Genomic DNA, 14,676 nt, shown 5'->3' with positions numbered 1-14,676 from the left:
TTTAACTTTGTTAACCAGTAAATATCTGTTAGGAAGGAAGAGTCCATATTTTCTCCAAACATAAATCCTGAACAAACTTGTTCCAGGTTGCTGAAACACAGTCAGTCAGGAAGAATGTGCGGATTCTTTTGTTGATTTTACAGGAAGCTGGAGAAAAACACAGTTTTCCCACAGGTGTGTTACAGCAGAAGGTAACTCCAGACGGAACAGCATCACAGACGGAACAGCATCACAGACCACAGTAAACTGTTTATGGCTCACATGAATCTTATAATGACAAAGAAACTCTTGGTAATTAAAAGTTTTCCCTCCCTGTTGAAACGTTGACTAACCAGCACAATGTCATTTTTGAACCAGGCGTCCGACGTTATTAACGAGAGGGACCTGACTGTACGTCCACGGCAGGAAACACGTGACCTCTACGGCGGAAGGACAGAGCGTATGAAATTTACTCTACGGCGGCCGTTGGAGCTCAAAATTAATCAACAATGTAAAGCAGTGTAAATGCGAATGCGGACTCTAGTTACCAGCCGCCACACATTAAACCTTAATTCTATAATAATCGGCCGGAAACGTTATAAGCGGTGCCGTTTGTGTTAATGACGCGTTAATTGACGGTTGTTAGCATCGTTATCTGCTGATGTTAGCATGTTAGCTAGCAGGTCCGAAGCGGCTGAATGGATAAAAACTTAAAGCTATTGCTAATGCTAACACCAGCAGATGAGCTGCCGGTCAGTTCAGTTCAGTCTTACTGTTACCTCGCTGTTAGTTAAAGGTTAGATTTAGGTTCTCTAGTTGCTGTTAAGGTTAGCTGGTTAAGTGCTGAGTGTGTAGAGATGGAGGAGGAGTCATTAGATCCACATGATGTTGGTAAGAAGAAAGAAATGATTTTATTTTTATGAACAGAATAAAAACTCACACAAACCCAAAATCTGCAGAAGTAAACACGTCGTTCAACTCATTATTATGTCACGAAATTCAGTCTTTAAATGAACCAAACACTAACAGATGAACAGACATTCAAGAACCAAGAGAACACTGATGTTCTCAGTGAGGAACATTAAGATGGTTTCAGTGTTTCACTACACTAATACTTAGAATATGTTTTCAATTTTTATTTTAAAAAAGGAAATGTTTATTTCCAGAGATTTTGATTATAGATTTAGGTTATTTTTTCTAACATTGACACAAAACAATGAATGTCTTTTTTTTTTTTTTCATTCATTGCTTTTAGTAACGTCATGCTCCACATGTTTGGACTTATTTTTTAATTGACAAGATTTGTGACAGGACTAATTGATTGCCTGTTGATCCATAAAATATCAGAAAATATTGATCAAAGTCCAAGATGACGTCCTCAAATGTCCTTGTTTTGTCCACAACTCAAAGATATTCAGTTTACTGTCAGAGAGGAAAGAAACCAGGAAATATTCACATTAGAAGCTGAAATCAGAGAAATTTGAACTTTTTTTAAAATAAAAAATGACTCAAAGCGAGCAATCAATCAATTAATCCTTGATTAACGTTTGTTCATGTGTATCAAGTCAAGGTTCTGTTGTCGGATTGAGTTTTGTCCTGCTGTGTTTTTCAGAACGGGCCAAAACATTCTGGGCGGAGGAGGACGTGGATCAGGTGTTTGCTGGAGTCTTCGAGTACGTGGATCACCTGAAGAGAGTCCTGAAGAACAACACGGCCACAGATAAAGGTTGGACCCACTGAACTGATCTCCTGTTTGGTTGTGATGATGATGATGATGATGATGGTGATGATGATGATGATGATGATGATGATGATGATGATGATGATCAGGACTTGTAATTGTGTGTTGATCAGAGTATGTTCAGGCTCTGAGGCTGCTCGAGTCTCTGGACTGCTCTCCTCCTGCCTCCACGCAGGACTCCTCCGTGGTTCAGGTGGTCATCGGCTCAGGTAAACACGCCCAAACAGCCAAACTTTAAGATAAACGTTTTCTAAAAATAGGTCAGAACATCCATGACATTACATGCAGTCTTATTTTGGTAGTGTCTTCCTGTCCAGGTGAGGTGCTGCCAGCAGACTCCTCCCCCACGCTGCCGCCCTCCAACGGGCTGAACAGCTCCGCAGCTCCTCCTGCAGGCCGAGAGGAGCTGCTGCCTCCTCTGACCCCCGTCCAGCTGCAGTACCAGCTGCACTCCTGCTGCCAGGTAACACACACACACACACACACACACACACACATACACACACACACACACACACACACACACACACACACTGTATTTCATGTCTGTCCTGTCCTTCCAGGCCTGTCTGTCCAATTTACCCAGCATGCCTCAGTCCACGCCTCCGTTCTGGGGTCAGAACCCTCTGAAGGTTCCGCTGCTCTGCGGCTTCAAGAGGCTCACCGCCGTGCCGCTGATGTCACCGAGAGTGGGCGGGGCTTCTGATGTGGAGGGTGTGGGCGTGGAGGACTGGGACGTCGTGTACAAAACGCCGTGCGGACGGAGCCTCCGCAACCACGACGACGTGATGCGTTTCCTGTTGGCCACAGACAGTTACGACATCCTGCAGGTAGAAGAAAGAAAAAGTACAACTGATGATTTATGGAAACAGCAAAACTTAAAAAAATCAATGAATATGTCATTAAATTCACTTTGATCTCCTGCAGGTGGATTTCTTCACCTTTAATCCAGCTGTTCAGTTGGACCCGCCCCCGTCAGCCGGCCCCCAGCGGCCGGAGGTGGACCTGAGCCGCGGTGTGGAGCCCACGCCGGTGGAGCTGTGTGCCGGAGATGGCGGCGCCCGACCCGCCGACTTCCGCTACCGGAGGGACCGCTGGCCGCACGGCTGCTTCCTGAGCCGCGGCCCGACGCTGTTCAACACCTGCTGCGACTGCACCGATGGCTGCAGCGACGCACAACACTGCGCCTGTGTGGCCATGACCACAGGAGGGCGCCATTACAGCCATCACAGGCTGGAGGAGCCCGTACCGTCAGGGTGAGACTGACCCGCCTACCTGTCTGTGTCCTGACCCGCCTACCTGTCTGTGTCCTGACTGAGTGTTTAACGTTCAGCCGTCCACAGACTTTTGTCCATGTTGTCTAACAGCTGTGTGTGTTTCAGCGTGTTCGAGTGCGGTCCGTGGTGCGGCTGTGATCGGGCTCGCTGCCAGAACCGGCTGGTCCAGAGGGGCATCAGAGTCCGTCTCCAGGTCTTCCTCACTGACGACCGCGGCTGGGGTGTGCGTTGCCGTGACGACCTGGACCGCGGCACATTCGTGTGCATCTACGCAGGTGAGCCAAGCGGACGCAGAGTGAGTCAGAGACGGGTCATGTGATCGGTATAACCAGATCGAATTTGTTCAGGTGTGATCCTGCAGAGGCTCCAGAGTCCCAGCGGACCCCCGTCCCCGAAGCTGATGAGGACGGACCTCCCCTCGGACGACGAGGTGGAGGTCGTCACAGAGTGGCTGGCCCCGCCCGTGCTGGAGGGGCGGAGCAACCTGCTGGAGCCCACCTCGCCCCCGCTGCACGTCCCGGTGATCCAGAGACCAGCTGACCCCAACGCCGCCTCAGGACAGGACAGAGACAAGGTCAGAGTCAGGTGACGCCATCGGGTCGGTAGTTTAACATGTCTGTGAGACTGCAACTAGAACTAATCGTGTCTTTGTCCCTCAGACGGTGTTGGTTGGAGGTCCAGAGCCCCCGTCTCCATCAGCTGCTGGGTCACGTGACCAGTCTCCAGCTCAGGAGAAGACGGTTGTCGTGACAACCGGCGTCAACGGCACCAAGACAAAAAGCCAGAGGAGTTTAAAGAGAGTGATGAAGGTGGAGGATGTGAACTTCCTCGACGCCAGCAAGGAGGGAAACGTGAGCCGCTTCATCAACGTAAGAGGACGTTAATAACGAAGTGAACCCTGAGCTCACGCTGCTTTCTGCACTTCAGTTTTTATTTTAGCTATCTTTAGTTATCTTTTTAGATTATCTGTTAGAAGTTTCTTTACTTTTTCAGCAGATTTAGTCGTGTTTGATGTGAATAATCAGGGACATTGAAATGATTCACAATGTTTGTTCACATGTTGGTTTTTCAGTGATGAAGTCAACAGAAGAAAGTTTGAGGAGGAAACGATGGAAGTGAAACTTACTGAGATATGAAACTCATTTGACCTTTGACCCCGTCTCTGCTCCCTACAGCACAGCTGCCAGCCAAACCTCTTCACCCAGAACGTCTTCACCGACTCCCACGACCCCGCCTTCCCCGTCATCGCCTTCTTCACCAACAGGTGAGGAAGAGGATGAAGAGGTGATGATGGTTGTTGATGCTGTCTGTAGTTTGTTGGTAACTGGTTTTGTTTTCCTCTGTCAGAGCTGTGAAGGCCGGAACTGAACTCACCTGGAATTACTCTGCCGACACACAAGGGAAACAGGAAGTGGCCTGTCTCTGCGGTAGCAACAGTTGCCAAGGACAGTTCACCATGGAGGAGAATCTGTGTGACGTGTGTGAGGCTGAGGGTGAAACACAGTAATCAGTCAAACACACTGACCATAAAACCACATACACTACCGTTCAAAAGTTTGGGGTCACTTAGAAATTTCCTTATTTTTGAAAGAAAAGCACTGTTTTTTTCAATGAAGATAACTTTAAACTAATCAGAAATATACTCTATACATTGCTAATGTGGTAAATGACTATTCTAGCTGCAAATGTCTGGTTTTTGGTGCAATACCTACACAGGTGTATAGAGGCCCATTTCCAGCAACTATCACTCCAGTGTTCTAATGGTACAATGTGTTTGCTCATTGCGTCAGAGGGCTAATGGATGATTAGAAAACCCTTGTGCAATCATGTTAGCGTAGCTGAAAACAGTTTAGCTGGTTAGAGAAGCTATAAAACTGACCTTCCTTTGAGCAGGTTGAGTATCTGGAGCATCACATTTGTGGGGTCGATTAAAAGCTCAAAATGGCCAGAAAAAGAGAACTTTCATGTGAAACTCGACAGTCTATTCTTGTTCTTAGAAATGAAGGTTATTCCATGCGAGAAATTGCCAAGAACCTGAAGATTTCCTACAACGGTGTGTACTACTCCCTTCAGAGAACAGCACAAACAGGCTCTAACCAGAGTAGAAAAAGAAGTGGGAAGCCCCGCTGCACAACTGAGCAAGAAGATAAGTACATGAGAGTCTCTAGTTTGAGAAATAGACGGCTCACAGGTCCTCAACTGGCAGCTTCATTAAATAGTACCCGCAAAACGCCAGTGTCAACATCTACAGTGAAGAGGCGACTCCGGGATGCTGGCCTTCAGGGCAGAGTGGCAAAGAAAAAGCCATAATCGAGACTGGCCAATAAAAGAAAAAGATTAATATGGGCAAAAGAACACAGACATTGGACAGAGGAAGATTGAAAAAAGTGTTATGGACAGACGAATTGAAGTTTGAGGTGTTTGGATCACACAGAAGAACATTTGTGAGACGCAGAACAACTGAAAAGATGCTGGAAGAGTGCCTGACGCCAGCTGTCAAGCATGGTGGGGGTAACGTGATGGTCTGGGGTTGCTTTGGTGCTGGTAAGGTGGGAGATTTGTTCAGGGTAAAAGGGATTTTGAATAAGGAAGGCTATCACTCCATTTTGCAACGCCATGCCATACCCTGTGGACAGTGCTTGATTGGAGCCAATTTCATCCTACAAAAGGACAATGACCCAAAGCACACCTCCAAATTGTGCAAGAACTATTTAGAGAAGAAGCAGGCAGCTGGTATTCTATCTGTAATGGAGTGGCCAGCACAGTCACCAGATCTAAACCCCATTGAGCTGTTGTGGGAGCAGCTTGACCGTATGGTACGCAACAAGTGCCCATCCAGCCAATCCAACTTGTGGGAGGGGCTTCTAGAAGCGTGGGGGGAAATTTCTCCAGATTACCTCAACAAATTAACAGCTAGAATGCCAAAGGTCTGCAATGCTGTAATTGCTGCAAATGCAGGATTCTTTGACGAAAGCAAAGTTTGAAGGAAAAAATTATTATTTCAAAAACAAATCATTATTTCTAACCTTGTCAATGTCTTGACTATATTTTCTATTCATTTTACAACTCATGGTGGTAAATAAAAGTGTGACTTTTCATGGAAAACACAAAACTGTCTGGGTGACCCCAAACTTTTGAACGGTAGTGTAAATATATAGATTTTCTACTGATGTGTTGTAATAAAACGGTTGGAAACCAGCTCCTGTACACTTTTTTGATTTTTAAAAATAAATAAACTCAATTTGAAAAATCAATTTAAGGTTGCTTTATTTTGAAAGATTGTCATCATGTTTGTTTGTGGCATTGTTCCATTTCAGTTTTGTGTCAATTTTCTGACTTCATCTTTGACATAAATGCAACTTTTATACTGAAAATTGAGTTTAAGGAAGATTGCTTGTTATTGAAGTTTTTATTCTGAAACTCCAGTACGGATGTTGAAAGAATTCTGCATGAAACCATCTCTAGGGCTTTTGTTTTGAAACTCCACTGCAACATTTTAAGATTATGCCTTGTCATAATCATCATGAAGACTTTAATTTTGAAATTTGAGTAAGGGTCCTGACAAGGTTTTATTTTGAAACCCAATTGCTGACATTGTGAAATGACTTCCTTTGGTTTTAGTGTTAATTAAGTGATGACTTCCTGGTGTAACCATCGCCATGGCTTTTATTTTGAAACTACAGATGTTTTGATTTGATACACAGCTGACGTTGATCTCACGTGACGCACCTGAGCCGTCAGTTCTTCTTCATTAGTTATATTTTGTAGTTACTGCAGGCTGAGTAGCTAGCGTAATGCTAACTGATGAGCTTGCTAACAGATGTAGTAACAGCTGATAGTTAATGTTGATATAAACCAACAGTCGACATGTTGAATCAACAAACTGAACCCAGCCTCAGTTTGTACACAAACAATCAATAAGTGAATGCAGCAGTTTTCTTTGTTGGATTACCAGAGCTGGAAGTAACTAATTACAACTACTCAAACTACTGTAATTAATTCTTTGGATACTTTGAGTATTTTTTCCAGTGCAGTGGTTCCCATTTAAACAGAATTCAGTTTAATATTTCTCCATGTAAATGAACAGAGGTGGTGTGCTGTTTATTCTCTCTCTCTCTCTCTCTCTCTCTCTCTGTTTCCTCTTTGAAAACTTTCACTTCCTCTCAAAGTTGTGTCGCAGTTATAATTTTTCTCCATGTGAATCTCCAGCTGAAGGTAAAGTAACAAGTTTGAAATATTTGACTCGTTTAACTCAACATGTCTTTAGTTTAGTTTCAGTAGAAACAGTAAAAATGTTCATTTAAACTCTGAGTTTGAAGTGTAAAGTGTAAAACATGTTGTGGATGTTTGGAGTGTAAACGGTGGAATAAGAGTAGAAGTAGAGTCAGTTGATGGTCAGTAGTTGAACACAGAGTTCATTATTGATGACTGAATCAGCCTGTGGACTTTTTACTTCTTTGCATTTAGATTGAGATAAAAAAAACCCTGAAAAATCAAAATCAAACGATCATTTTATAAAATCTGATTCACTGTTTGACATTAAATCACATCAAAGTCTATAAAACTGTTCAAAGTGACTCCACCTCCACCAACTACAACATTAAAGTTCCAGTTACACGTCAGTGATACAGAAATATAATAATAGAACAGAGACAGAACCTGTTATGATGAAAACTACAGGAAGTGACATCATCATCAGCTTCCAGAATAATTGAATGTAAAAGTCACAGATGCAGTAAAATGTGTAGAACAGTGGGAATCTAGAACATGTGGAACATTTAACACGCTGCCTTGTTAAATGCTGGATTGTGATTGGTCAGTTAGGGGATTGTAAGGTGTGTTGTTTGTGAATTACAGTCAGTTGCTGTGGATGTAGTTCTGATCACAGACTGGATGATCAATAAAATCATGTGAGCAGGTCATTATTAGAAAATAAATCCCACAGGGTGGTGCAGGACTTGAATGAACAGTGGAACGTCTTGAATGAGTCATGACAGAGAACATGTAGAACCTGTAGAACATTTGTAGCTGCAGCTCCATGACGCCATCTAGTGGAGTGACAGTAGAAGAAGAGCAGCTTCCTCTTCCTCACACTGCTGTCTGACTGCATTCAAGTGACACTGATATGAAGCAGAGAATAAGAGCCAATCAGAGGAGGAGCAGCTGATGTTTTTACAGGAGAAATGATGTAAAGATGATTTCAGCTGATGTGCACATGAATGATTTGTGTTTCCTCTGCAGATCAAAGTGTGTGTGAGCTGATCTGAGTCCAGCAGCATGAATCAGTGTGAGGACAGAGAGGAGGGAGTCCCTCCCTCTAAAACCACTCTGTGTGATGAAGATGAAGCTCAGAGGTGAGATGAAGATCTCTAACTGTCCATCACTCTTCTGCATGTCACAGATCAGCACTCAGATCACTCAAAGCTCTGTGTGTGTTCATGATCAATTCATTTCATCAGGATCCATCAGAGACCACGATCTGCTGGACCTGGACCTGATCCTGGACCTGGACCTGAACCTGAACCCAGCTGTGTGTCCCTCAGGAGTGACTGGTCAAAGGATAATGTCATTACTTTTACTGACAGACTGTAAGTTGATCTCAGTATTCAAATATTTTCAGACATTAGAACCTGACATGTTCATGTTTGTGTCCTCATGTTGTTCACACTGTTTGTCTTCATTAAATCCAGTTGTTCTTATAAAGTTCATCTTTTCTTAGAATGATGAAGAAGCTTAGAGTGAGATCATTATTATTAAAGCCTCTTCAAACTCAAATCCACTACAGTCTTCCTACCAGGTACTTTAGAGTCCTGTGTTCATATAAAAAGTAGAAATCTGATTTAATCCAAAATATTGTCATTTAAATTTCTTTTATTGGGTTTGAGTTGGACGTGTTTGTTCTCAGAGATTTATTACAAAAATGATGCAATTAATTCTGCAAACTGTTTTCTCTGCTTTACTTTGCTGTTAGACAGCTTTTATCAGCAGAGACCTGAAGACACAAAACTCCATTAAAAAAACATTTTTCCTCTCAGGACTTGGGAGCTGCTGGTCTTCAATCATCCAGTAACGTTAGCTGAGACCTGAACAAACGTGTTCAAACACCAAAGTCTCACTGAAGTCAAACAATAAGACAAACTCCTCCTGAGTGTCCTGTGAGGTGAAGAGACTGTTTCTGTCCATGGAGTCTGCTGGTTGTAAAGAGAACAGAGACGGTGGCTTCAGTTCCTCGTTAGAAAAAAAGCAAAGCAGAGAACATGTTCTAAATATAACGTACAATTAAACCCATGGTGATTTTTTTAGGTGGTCCTTTGTTTTGTGTCTAAAATATGTTTTGCTGCTGTCTGCGTCTCCTGCGGTCCACAACAGGACGTCACTGAGCTTCCTGTTGGGACTCCTGAGGCAGCTGTCAATCAAACGTGAGCTGACACGCCCACTCAGTCTGAGAAATGATCCAAACAGAAAAATGAGCTGTTTTTTGAACCAGGCTTTTTCTAATAATTCTGAACGTTTATTTTCATTCAGATCTTTGATGTTTAATGATAAACTCAACTTTAATATCATATCTGCATTTTTACTATTTCAAGCTGAGTTTTTAGAGGCTTTAAAGGTGAAAGACCAAACACTCTAGTGTTCAAAACTAGGTACTGCAGTCTGAACTCAAAATACTGGAGCGAGGAGTTTGCCCCGCCCACTCAGGCTGCAGGGTTACTGAGCCCACATGAGCACAAGACAAGTTCAAAATGATCCATTACAACTATGAGCGAGGATGAGTCCTTCACTGTCAGTTGATCAGCTGTTTATAAGCGTCAGTTGTCTGTCAGTGTCCAGAACCACACTGTTCTGAAGATACACACTCAGTGAAACTGAAAGGTGCTTCAGAGCTGCAGGACTGTTGATTGACAGCAGGATCAGCACTGAAACATCAGGGAAATATTCTTATCAATGATGGAACTGAATGAACTTTGACCTTGTGTTTGTCTCTGTGTGGACAGACATGATGAAAGTTAATTCTTCATGATTCCTCCTCAGAGATGACCAGGAGAGTTCAGAGGCTCCCTGTGGTCAGTCTGCCAACCAGCATCAGACACACCTGGACTCCATATTTATGGTCTGTACATGAAATTAACTTCAGTTCTGTCTATTAGATAATCAATTCAAAAATATTGGTCTATTTAGCTTCACTGAAAAATGAAGCAGGATTTTATTTAACAAAACCTGATTATTGTTAGTTATAAAAAAAAACAGTCCAATGATTTTCATCCAGATGTGTCATTTATATCAATTTCTGTTTCAGCTGCTTGAGAAGAACCTTGTCACCTTTGTGAAGGACGAACTGAAGAAGATCCAGAAGGTTCTGAGTTCAGATGAAGAATACTTAGAGAGTGAGGATGAGGATGAAGAGCAGAGGAGGAGGAGCAGAGAGGCATTTCTGAAGATCACACTGCACTTCCTGAGGACGATGAAGCAGGAGGATCTGGCTGATCGTCTGCAGAGCAGTAAGAGGATTTATCTAAAGATTTAACGTGATGAAGAAATTCAACATTTACTCATTTAATTAATTTTCAAATATGGACTTTACAGGTGACTCATTGATGTTGTTTGTTGTTTATTCAGGAAGTTATTCTGGAGTTTGTCAGCGTGAACTTAAATCTAACCTGAAGAAGAAGTTCCAGTGTGTGTTTGAGGGGATTTCTAAAGCAGGAAACTCAACTCTTCTGAACCAGATCTACACAGAGCTCTACATCACAGAGGGAGGGACTGCAGAGGTCAATAAAGACCATGAGGTCAGACAGATTGAAACAGCATCCAGGAAACCAGACAGACCAGAAACACCAATCAGACAAGAAGACATCTTTAGACCTTTACCTGGAAGAGATGAACCAATCAGAACAGTGATGACAAAGGGAGTGGCTGGCATCGGGAAAACAGTCTTAACACAGAAGTTCACTCTGGACTGGACTGAAGACAAAACCAACCAGGACATACAGTTCATGTTTCCATTCACTTTCAGAGAGCTGAATGTGCTGAAAGAAGAAAAGTTCAGTTTGGTGGAACTTGTTCATCACTTCTTTACTGAAACCAAAGAAGCAGGAATCTGCAGGTTTGAAGAGTTCCAGGTTGTGTTCATCTTTGATGGTCTGGATGAGTGTCGACTTCCTCTGGACTTCAACAAAACTAACATCCTGACTGATGTTACAAAGTCCACCTCAGTGGATGTGCTGCTGACAAACCTCATCAGGGGGAAACTGCTTCCCTCTGCTCGCCTCTGGATAACCACACGACCTGCAGCAGCCAATCAGATCCCTCCTGACTGTGTTGACAGGGTGACAGAGATCAGAGGGTTCACTGACCCACAGAAGGAGGACTACTTCAAGAAGAGATTCAGAGATGAGGAGCAGAGCAGCAGAATCATCTCCCACATCAAGACATCACGAAGCCTCCACATCATGTGTCACATCCCAGTCTTCTGCTGGATCACTGCTACAGTTCTGGAGGACGTGTTGAAGACCAGAGAGGGAGGAGAGCTGCCCAAGACCCTGACTGAGATGTACATCCACTTCCTGGTGGTTCAGTCCAAACTGAAGAACATCAAGTATGATGGAGGAGCTGAGACAGATCCACACTGGAGTCCAGAGAGCAGGAAGATGATTGAGTCTCTGGGAAAACTGGCTTTTGATCAGCTGCAGAAAGGAAACCTGATCTTCTATGAATCAGACCTGACAGAGTGTGGCATCGATATCAGAGCAGCCTCAGTGTACTCAGGAGTGTTCACACAGATCTTTAAAGAGGAGAGAGGACTGTACCAGGACAAGGTGTTCTGCTTCGTCCATCTGAGTGTTCAGGAGTTTCTGGCTGCTCTTCATGTCCATCTGACATTCATCAACTCTGGAGTCAATCTGCTGTCAGAAGAACAAACAACATCCCAGAAATCTGGAACAAGAAAACACAAATCTGCAGTGACACACTTCTACCAGACTGCTGTGGACCAGGCCTTACAGAGTCCTAATGGACACCTGGACTTGTTCCTCCGCTTCCTCCTGGGTCTTTCACTGCAGACCAACCAGAATCTCCTACGAGGTTTGCTGACAAAGACAGGAAGTGACTCAAAAACCAATCAGGAAACAGTCAAGTACATCAAGAAGAAGATCAATGAGGATCTGTCTGCAGAGAGAAGCATCAATCTGTTCCACTGTCTGAATGAACTGAATGATCGTTCTTTGGTGGAACAGATCCAACAGTCCCTGAGTTCAGGAAGTCTGTCCACAGATGAACTGTCTCCTGCTCAGTGGTCAGCTCTGGTCTTCATCTTACTGTCATCAGAAAAAGATCTGGACGTGTTTGACCTGAAGAAGTTCTCTGCTTCAGAGGAGGCTCTTCTGAGGCTGCTGCCAGTGGTCAAAGCCTCCAAGAAAGTTCTGTAAGTGAGATTTATTCATCAATAAATATACTGCAGTCTTTCACATGGAAAACTCTTATTAACTGTTTCCTGACTGTTGTCTCTCCAGGTTGAGTGGCTGTAACCTGTCAGAGAGAAGCTGTGAAGCTCTGTCCTCAGTTCTCAGCTCACAGTCCTCTAGTCTGAGAGACCTGGACCTGAGTAACAACAACCTGCAGGATTCAGGACTGAAGCTGGTGTCTGATGGACTGAAGAGTCCAAACTGTACTCTGGAAACTCTCAGGTCAGGATTCATCAACCCAACAACTAATCTGTGCAGGATTGTGTCTGTTAATATGATTCATTACAGGAACTTTAACTAAACTTCAATGATGATTTTAAAGATTTATTCTTAATTTGTATCTGGATCAAAATGTACCTGAAGAAAAACAAAGACATGCAGGGAGGTTGATGAAGTCTTTGGAGGCTGTTTCTTCTTGTCTTTGACTGACAGCAGGAGCCTCAGATGATGTGATCATGTGATCATGTGTGTTGTTTTGTGTGTTTGCAGCCTGTCAGGTTGTCTGATCACAGAGGAAGGCTGTGCTTCTCTGGCCTCAGCTCTGAGCTCCAACCCCTCCCATCTGAGAGAGCTGGACCTGAGCTACAATCATCCAGGAGACTCGGGAGTCCAGCTTCTGTCTGCTGGACTAAAGGATCCACGCTGGAGACTGGAGACTCTCAGGTATGAAGGGACGTGGACACACTGAGCGTAACTAAGAGAACCTGCTTGTTTATCTTCTCTTTTTGTTAAACTCCTCCTCCTCCTTTCAGGGTGGAGCCTGCTGGAGTCCGATGGTTGAGACCAGGTCTGAGGAAGTGTAAGTGTGAAAACATCATCATTCACATCTGTGATGTCATCATCAAACACATGATCCATCAATAACTGCAGCTGTGTTGTGTCTCCTTCTCTCCATCAGATTCCTGTGAACTCACAGTCGACACAAACACAGTGAACAGAAACATCAAACTGTCTGATGACAACAGGACGATGACAGACGTGAAGGAGCCTCAGTCGTATCCTGATCATCCAGACAGATTTGATGTCTGTCCTCAGCTGCTGTGTAGAACTGGTCTGACTGGTCGCTGTTACTGGGAGGTCGAGTGGAGAGGAGAAGTTTCTATATCAGTGAGTTACAGACGAATCAGGAGGAAAGGAGACAGTGGGTTTGGAGAGAATGATCAGTCCTGGAGTCTGGACTGCTCTGATGATGATGATGATGATGATGGTTACTCTGTCAGGCACAATAACAGAGAAACATTCATCCCTCCCCCCTCCTCCTCCTCCTCCTCCTCCTCCTCCTCCTCCTCTGTCTCTCACAGAGTAGCAGTGTATGTGGACTGTCCTGCTGGCTCTCTGTCCTTCTACAGAGTCTCCTCTGACACACTGATCCACCTCCACACCTTCAACACCACATTCACTGAACCTCTTTCTCCTGGATTTGGGCTCTGGTCTCCCTTGTTTGGTCCCTCCTCAGTGTCTGTGTGTCCTCTGGAGGACAGACAGCATCCTCTGTAGGACATAGTGTTCTCTGTAGGACAGACGGCGTCCTCTGGAGGACAGACAGCGTCCTCTGTAGGACAGATGGCGTCCTCTGTAGGACGGACGGCGTCCTCTGTAGGACGGACAGCATCCTCTGTAGGACGGACAGCGTCCTCTGTAGGACAGACAGCATCCTCTGTAGGACGGACAGCGTCCTCTGTTTGACAGACAGTGTCCTCTGTAGGACGGACAGCGTCCTCTGTAGGACAGACAGTGTCCTCTGTAGGACGGACAGCGTCCTCTGGAGGACGGACAGCGTCCTCCTGTCACAGACAGATCAGTTGAGGATCACAGTCTCATCAATCTTTCAGCTCATCAATGAACTTTGTCCAAACTGATTCAAAGTGACGTCAAAGATTCATGGTTCACGTTGTAAACTTGTTCCACTTCCTGTCCTTTAAAGATGGACGCTGTGATCATTCAACTGTGACTTGGACCTTCTGTCATGTGACCTTTTCAATTCTGACTCTGGTTACAATCAAATCAAGAAATATTTATAATTCTTTAATGAGTCTGTTCATTTATCATTTGACCAAAACAAAGAGGAGAATGAAAAACTCTTTGTCCACATTTGTGTGATGATTTATGTAAAAAGACATTTTCAATCAGAAAACTTTGTTGAAAGGTTTTAGTCGTGTCTGTTATTAAGTGCTGAATTTTTCTGGAACTGGACAAAAGTCATCAGAAATGTTGATGA

At 44.0% G+C, this 14,676-nt stretch overlaps 3 protein-coding genes across 4 annotated transcripts; all 3 read left to right on the top strand.

The window, feature by feature from the left end:
* The first annotated feature begins 433 nt into the window (after positions 1–433).
* Positions 434–6,259, top strand: setdb2 (SET domain bifurcated histone lysine methyltransferase 2). 2 transcript variants are annotated; one of them, XM_084714061.1, is made up of 12 exons: positions 441–870; positions 1,592–1,705; positions 1,834–1,929; positions 2,038–2,183; positions 2,284–2,550; positions 2,648–2,976; positions 3,103–3,272; positions 3,345–3,571; positions 3,657–3,866; positions 4,173–4,261; positions 4,345–4,536; positions 6,147–6,259. In XM_084714061.1, exons 1-11 carry the CDS (start codon positions 837–839, stop codon positions 4,502–4,504), a joined length of 1,842 nt encoding a protein of 613 aa, XP_084570187.1. In that variant the 5' UTR covers positions 441–836; the 3' UTR covers positions 4,505–4,536; positions 6,147–6,259. The 2 variants fall into 2 exon arrangements, with proteins under 2 accessions (XP_084570188.1, XP_084570187.1); XM_084714062.1 differs by lacking the exons at positions 4,345–4,536; positions 6,147–6,259 and having other exon boundaries at positions 434–870; positions 2,023–2,183; positions 4,070–4,208.
* Positions 6,260–9,949: 3,690 nt separating this feature from the next.
* Positions 9,950–12,422, top strand: LOC146305013 (protein NLRC3-like). The gene is made up of 3 exons (XM_084714059.1): positions 9,950–10,108; positions 10,295–10,496; positions 10,615–12,422. Exons 1-3 carry the CDS (start codon positions 10,106–10,108, stop codon positions 12,420–12,422), a joined length of 2,013 nt encoding a protein of 670 aa, XP_084570185.1. The 5' UTR covers positions 9,950–10,105.
* Positions 12,423–12,686: 264 nt separating this feature from the next.
* LOC146305012 (neoverrucotoxin subunit alpha-like) lies at positions 12,687–13,955 on the top strand. Its single transcript, XM_084714095.1, has 3 exons — positions 12,687–13,121; positions 13,211–13,257; positions 13,357–13,955. The coding sequence occupies exons 1-3, from the start codon at positions 12,922–12,924 to the stop codon at positions 13,953–13,955; spliced, it is 846 nt and encodes a 281-aa protein (XP_084570221.1). The 5' UTR covers positions 12,687–12,921.
* Positions 13,956–14,676: the final 721 nt, after the last annotated feature.

The sequence above is a fragment of the Lutjanus erythropterus genome, chromosome 24 (genome assembly GCF_056507025.1).
Source record: "Lutjanus erythropterus isolate fLutEry1 chromosome 24, fLutEry1.hap2, whole genome shotgun sequence".
NCBI lineage: Eukaryota > Metazoa > Chordata > Actinopteri > Lutjaniformes > Lutjanidae > Lutjanus > Lutjanus erythropterus.
The sequence above is the reverse complement of the archived record's forward strand: the minus strand, read 5'-3'. Positions and strand labels throughout refer to the sequence as shown.

Coding starts and splice junctions, on each gene's coding strand:
- setdb2 (XM_084714061.1), top strand. CDS start 837: ATGGAGGAGGAGTCATTAGATCCACATGATGTTG. Junction 1,706..1,833: donor CAACACGGCCACAGATAAAG/GTTGGACCCACT, acceptor TGTGTTGATCAG/AGTATGTTCAGGCTCTGAGG. Junction 4,262..4,344: donor ATCGCCTTCTTCACCAACAG/GTGAGGAAGAGG, acceptor TTCCTCTGTCAG/AGCTGTGAAGGCCGGAACTG.
- LOC146305012 (XM_084714095.1), top strand. CDS start 12,922: ATGTGTGTTGTTTTGTGTGTTTGCAGCCTGTCAGGTTGTCTGATCACA. Junction 13,122..13,210: donor TGGAGACTGGAGACTCTCAG/GTATGAAGGGAC, acceptor TCCTCCTTTCAG/GGTGGAGCCTGCTGGAGTCC. Junction 13,258..13,356: donor GAGACCAGGTCTGAGGAAGT/GTAAGTGTGAAA, acceptor TCTCTCCATCAG/ATTCCTGTGAACTCACAGTC.
- LOC146305013 (XM_084714059.1), top strand. Junction 10,497..10,614: donor GGCTGATCGTCTGCAGAGCA/GTAAGAGGATTT, acceptor TTGTTTATTCAG/GAAGTTATTCTGGAGTTTGT.